Below are 6810 nucleotides of genomic sequence, written 5' to 3' on the forward strand. Positions count from 1 at the left end.
AGTGATAGCATTGTTACATATAGGTTAGACTTATGTAAATTTAAAGCCAACCTCAGTATACTAAAGCTGTGGCTGCACATACTTAATTCTTCTTACTTCCAACCACTGTACTACCACAAGTGCAGTTCCACCGTGGTAGCAACACTGGAAATTGGCACCAGCATTTTGACTACCACATCATCTATCCCTGCTCAGATCAGGTGAAGACAATACAATAGTTAAAACACTGGAATCTTATTTATTTTAGTGGTCCCAAAATTGCTATAACTGATAGAGCTATAAGATTAATAGTGCAACAGAGGGAAAAGTGAAGGGAAAATCTGGGTGGAAAGTAAGCCAAAGAAAATGGATAAGTGATTTACTTTTAAATACTATACTGAAGATTTAAACAATATGTAACATAATTTATATTTTCAGCCCAAAAGTTTTAGTTAAAATGATGCTACAGGGACACTGTTAACTTGAACTTTAAAAAATTGATAAATTAAATGAATCTAACATTTCTCAAAAAGCAGCCTTTAAATATTATACCTTGACATCTTAAAAATCTTTTCCTACAATTGTAAGAGTTTTCTTCCTCCCCTGTTTTTGTTAGAAGATTCTTTTAGGTGAACACAACAGCATAATCCAACATGCTCAGGCCCAACCCTCCTCCCCCGGTTTTCTCTTCCTGCACACTCCTGCCTGGTGCCTCTTCAGTGGTGGTTTGCAGAGCCTGGGGAAGGGCAGACAGGATCATTGGAACAGTGAACTTGACTAAATACAAAGTGCTGCCAACTGCACAGTAAAGAAATTGGAAAACAAGATGGACACAGAATTATTCTGTAATTTCTCTCAGTTTCAGTCATTTTTAGAGTTTTCTTGTAGTAATGGTAAATACAAAATTTTCAGATGGAAATATGATTTTCAAGTTATCAATATCCTTAAAGAAGACCCAATATAGGACTGAGACTCATCCCTACTGCTAGCACTGAAGTGCCAATGTGGTTGCTGCATTCCTTAAGAGGAAATGTTAAATGATGGGCCCATCTGTCTCCACAGGCAGTTGCCCAGGTGCATTGCATGGCCCTTTTAAAAGGGAGGAGAAAATAACCCGGGTGTGCAGTGTGTTCATCAACATTCATTCTTTCTTTCACTAACTACCAAGTCTTGCAGTCCTTATTCAGGCAAAAAATCACATCAATGGGAATTTTTCCTGATTATGGACTGAGTAAGGTCTGCAAGTTTTGGCCTATTTAAACAGGAAATTTGAGGAGCACAGTGCTCTCTTTTCAGATATTCAAGGCTGTGTCTGAACTATTCTTGAGTGGATAATAACTGTCATATTTGCCTGCGTTCATTGCACTATGAGTATCCGATTGCATAAAGAGGCTGTGATACCCTGAATACAGCAGATATTATAAAACTAAATAAGTCTATGGAGGTTGAGGATCCTTAAGACCTTGTCAAACCATGCTCTTTATTTTTGTGCCCTTGCTCTTGGTTATTAATCCGAATTTGAGACTTCGGGCATTTTTAAAGTGCTTGGAATCACTTGGACACTGCTTGATCAATTACATACTTAATCCCTTCACCATTGGGAACTGACGAGGCTCAATAACAGCTGCTCTGCAGTTCATACAGCAGCATATATTGCTTATTCTTGGCCAGGCTTTTGTAGACAGCCAATGTCAGAGTTCTTTATTTAATCATATCAGTGTGTCATAAATCTGCCTTGAGCTATGGCTGTTATGAAATTCTATGTGATTTATAAAATGATCACTGTCTATGAGCAATATTAATATCTCCCTTCATGTCTCTCATATTCACATCTAATCATATTAGAAAGGCAAACATTAGAAATAACATTCAAAATAAGTTAGTTCAGCCCCTTGGAAAGAATGTGCAACTATTTTGCCAAATATATTTGAGGGAAAAGTCCATTAAAATAATTAATTCAAAAGCATTTAATAAACTATAAGGCAAAAATGAATGAGACATTTCCCCTTGTATTATACTCAATGCTACAATATAGACAATGAGTGTGTTGTCTCTTGAGTAGATGATACATATTCTAGTATAGTCTCAAGTATGTATTTACTTGTTACATACACTTAGGTTCTGCTCCTGTGCCCATTGAAGTCAATAGCAAAGGTCTCACTGATTCTAGCCGTGCAGGATCAGACTCTTATACCGCACCCATCAGTGTAGCCTGTGAATGCACTTTAAGCGTCTAATTCCCCAACTACTGTTACTTTTACACTAGTATAATTCCACAGACTTTAGACAGTTCACTTCTGATTTACATTGTTGTAAGCAGGTGGAGAATCAGGCCGTAGCTGTCTTAAGGGTGGGTCTTTTCACATTTCTGTGGCCAAATTCACTGTCAAATTTTATGTTGTATGATTGTTTATATAAATACTCGTCTACACGAGTTATTCTGGAATAGCTATTCCAGAATAACGGCAAGTATGGACACTCTTATGCTAGATTTTTATTTGCTTTTTGGTTTTGGAGCCTTTACGGTTCATATTTTCAAGCTTTTCTCCACAACAGAAAGGACCAGAAACTTTTTTTGTAAAATGAAACCCAAGAATATTTAAAATGAAAGCTCCAGGAATTGGTGGGCTAAACCCCCCACCAGATAATATGAGACTTGTGACAAAATTATAAGAATTTGCAATGCTTGACATGGAATGGACAATTAAGAAGTGAGCATGTTAAAATGTAACAATCAACACTCCAGGTCAAATGGTCTAGTGCAGCCTCCATTGCTCTGGTCTCAGAGAACACAGAAAGAGTATTGTCATATTATGGTGTAGGAAGGAGTAGACCCACAGAGAGGCAGATGTGGTTGCAGGAGAAATACAGTATGTGTTTTATTCGCAGTAGTTCAGAGGCAAAACCTACTCACTACAGCACTACTTCTGGGTGTAGCAAGACCTACAACAATAACTCTTCCAGTAGTGTGAACTCCATTTGCTCAACACACTGGTTTCACACAAGTGTAACCTCACTGACTTTAGTGGAGTTACTTGTGACTTACAACATAAATGAGTTCAGAATCAGCCCCTTATGCTTTGGGAAAATCTAGAGCTGGGTGCAATAGCTGCACTCTACTTGGCCAGCTCTTTTCATGTGTATACAAATTCAAGTCAAGCTGTCAGGATTATGGACTAATTATTTACCAAATTTCCATTTGTTTAGTCAGAGCTTGATTTATTTATAAAATCAGCCATATTTTTATGTTTGTATAACTTTTAAAATTGCTAAATCCATATTTTGTAAATCTCCCGTTATCTCTAGATACATGAATGCCTCCATTGTAATAATAGATAGGGCTGGACTTTTCATTGTAAATGATCATATCTTACAAATTCTTTGTAAAGTAAAATGAGCAATAGAAGAGTATTAAGGTTTTTTAAAATGGCACTAAAGCTGGTTACTTCTATAGATGGTCCTGAACCCAGATCGCAATACATCTGATGGTGTAAAAACCATGGATCCAAACACATCTAAACCCAGATCTGCATCTAAAATTTGCTAATGGCCCTAACTTATATTATGGGCTCAGCGAAATCTCTGGATCTGAAAGATCCTGGAGTTTGAAGTGTTTGGAATCTGAATCTAGGCCTGAATTTTGCGACTGGAACCTCATTCTAATTTCCTTAACCTATGGATAGAGAAAGGCAAACTTGGAGGCAAAGGAGAGGGTTGAGGGACTTTTATTTTATGTTTAAATCAGTTTGCTAGAAAACATTAGTGCCACACAAAAAGAGACCAATGTGTACATCAGTCAAGAAATAAATGTAGGTCCCTAACCTGCTATCCACTGTGATTGGGTGCAGCAGGGTGAGCATATGCAGTGAATTGCAGGCTCTGGACTTAATCCATCATTCCTTATGCAGAGCAAACTTGCTTTGAAATTGGTGTGAGTTTGGACTGCAAAAAAAAAATTAAAAAAATTAAAAACGTAGTACACCTCTACCCTGATATAACACGGTCCTGGGGAGCCAAAAATCCCTACCACATTATAGGTGAGAAGCCGTTATATCGGGGTAGTAGTGGCAGGGCTGCAGAGGTGATTTAAAGAGCCCAGGGCTTCTCACAGCAGCCGGAGCCCCGGGCCCTTTAAAGCGCTGCCCAAGCCCCACTGCTGCAGCCCTGAGGTAACAGTGGCAGGGCTCCAGCGGTGATTTAAAGGGCTCAGGGTGTCTCACAGCAGCCGGAGTCCTGGGCCCTTTAAAGTGCTGCCCAAGCCCCACTGCTGCAGCCCCGGGGTAGTGGCAGCAGGGCTCCAGTGGTGATTTAAAGGGCCCAGGGCTTCTCACAGCAGCTGGAGCCCTGGACCCTTTAAAAGCGCTGCCGGAGCCCTGTTATATCGGGTCATGTTATAGCGGGGTAGAGGTGTATTTGGCCTATTCCAAACTAGTGTCTTTCAAATTTCTTCAAATTTAATTGATCACTAATATAAACATTTCTACAGCATGCAGCACAAACACACAAGTCTAATGCTTTCACTGTAAACTAGAGAGCTCTCTTTTTGAGCCTGGGGTAGAAACATTTTTGTTAATCTGATTTTTCCCTTGTGATTTAATATACTCAGAATTTTATTTGTATTTGATTTAGTTCAAAAATGTTTTTAATTTGTCTGAACAGCAGATGGCTATCAGCAAGAGTCTGTATTTAGCTTGGCACTTTCCACTCTGCATTCCTTTACTATTCATAGCACAGCAGTCATACGTATCTTAAGAACACATAAAAGGAGGCAGTTTCTCTTGCAGCTGCTTTTCCCCTAGAATTTTTGTGTATTTACAGGACCATTTGTAACAAGTCTTTTTGTAGTGTTGAAGACCATTTGTTAGACATAGCAGGCAGAGTGCTGGCTAACCTTAGTTGCACAACTCCATTGAAATGAGTGGGATTGCTCTAGTATAATTGAGAGAAGAAAGCAGCCTTGTGTTCTTAGTTGGCCCTATCTTGCAATCAGGCATTTGAACCCCTATGCTGGTGCAGAGCCAGTTAGGCTCTGTGGGCACAAGCATCTGCTGCCAAAGATCCAATTGCAGGATCAGGACCTTAAGTTCCAAAGAAAGTCACAGAAGAAAACTTTTACATGATTGTTATCACATTGTTTGTGTAAACTTGTTGGACTAAATTCATCCCTAGCATAGTAATACCTTTAAGTTGGGGCAGCTACACAAGAATGACTTTGGGACTTTTGAGCTTTTATAAGTGAGCAATATTTTGTTTCTATTGTTGGCAGAAAGCCAGGACATTTAAACAAAATGAACTGTGATTAATAACAAAACATTTGAAAAATTTCCATCAAAACTAAGTTGACTCAATGTTAGTAGAAAGATGGCACGTTTTGAAACAGTGCATTTAATGTTTGTTCTGCTGTTCAATATTCCCTTAAGTACAATATATTTGTAAAGGGCAGACTCGCAAGCAATTTTTAGAAATAAATTTGAATTCAAAAAGTTTTTCTCCAAAATTATTTTGCAGACCAAATGGATGCGGCTCATGCGTGCTTTGACATCTTCTAAGAAATGTTGAAGTTAACATTATATAGTGATATGTCTTATAAAAACATGGCATTTTTCTGTTATGTACAATTAAAATTCCATAAAATGTCTGCTGCTTCTTTCATTATTTATCTCATGAATACATATTACAAAGGTAACCCCTGTTTACTGACATTTTTATACATGCTTTACACTTGATACCTCATCAGAGAGCATTATATGAAATATTTTTCATTTGTTATGACTGCCATAAACTTCCCTTTGTCTAAAAAGCGTGGGTCTCCAGCACATATGCAGCTGAAGGAAAGTAGTCTTACATTTCACATCAAACAATAAAACTCAACATGCCGAAAATATATGCAAAGTTTTGTTCTTATCTCCATTGTAAATACAAACCAACAACTTCACATGCATGGCTATGTTGCAAAGCATTGTTTGAGTTACATTAGGAATAATATTATCTCACCAATAACAATTAAAAAGATTTTAGTCCATTCCCTCTGAGCTCTTCATTTCAACAACCAAAATGCCATCATGACAGAAGAGAGCAGACAAATCTTTTTTCTTGACTCCATTAGGTAATTTGTATTGTCTAACAAAGCTTCTGGATATGTAACCATGTTCATCCATCCTAGGTCCATGCTGAGCTTTGATCAGGAGCCAGCCTTCGAAAGTCTGAATGATGATATCTTCAGGACGGAACTGCACAACATCCAGTAAGACCTGAAAGCTGGGTTTGCCTTCCTCGATGCTGTCCCTCTCTGCTGTAGCTGTACTTTTTGTTGCATGTCGGCTTCTCACCTCAGCCTTGGCTGGGCCTGGCAAAGCATATAAAGAGTGATCCAACTTGCACGCTTCCAGATCTTGGACAGCAAATTGCTCTTGATAACGTACAGGAGTTTCCACCCAGTGTCTTGTAACTACTCCTTCCATTGCTGAGACAGAAATATGAGTTACTGCTTTCTGATAGCCAGTGAAAGCAGTAGAGTCACACTGGCGTAGTGAGCTCTTTCCAGTTGCATGCCTACTCTCAGACTAGTTTATCAGTTGATGTAGCCTTTCATTTTTAGCACTGGCAGAGCTTAACACTTAATTGGACATGCTTCATGTCCATGAAACATGCCTCATCTTTTTATACATTGACAATAGAACACTATTTATAGGGGATGTGTCTTCAGTTGCTTTAGCAGTTTTTATGCATACACTAAATAGTAAAAATGAAATTTTATTGCACTATTTGTTCTTCGCAAATTAACCTGTTTGTTGTTATGAGGAAACAAGGTATTTTTACAGGTTCTTTTAT

General features: G+C 38.3%; 1 protein-coding gene across 1 annotated transcript; it reads right to left on the reverse strand.

Annotated features, from left to right (window-relative positions):
- Nucleotides 1-4335: 4335 nt before the first annotated feature.
- HSPB3 (heat shock protein family B (small) member 3) lies at nucleotides 4336-6517 on the reverse strand. Its single transcript, XM_030567000.1, has one exon. It carries the CDS (start codon nucleotides 6438-6440, stop codon nucleotides 5994-5996), a length of 447 nt encoding a protein of 148 aa, XP_030422860.1. The 5' UTR covers nucleotides 6441-6517; the 3' UTR covers nucleotides 4336-5993.
- Nucleotides 6518-6810: the final 293 nt, after the last annotated feature.

This window comes from Gopherus evgoodei, chromosome 6 (genome assembly GCF_007399415.2).
Source record: "Gopherus evgoodei ecotype Sinaloan lineage chromosome 6, rGopEvg1_v1.p, whole genome shotgun sequence".
Classification (NCBI taxonomy): Eukaryota; Metazoa; Chordata; order Testudines; family Testudinidae; genus Gopherus; species Gopherus evgoodei.

Coding starts and splice junctions, on each gene's coding strand:
- HSPB3 (XM_030567000.1), bottom strand. CDS start 6,440: ATGGAAGGAGTAGTTACAAGACACTGGGTGGAAACTCCTGTACGTTAT.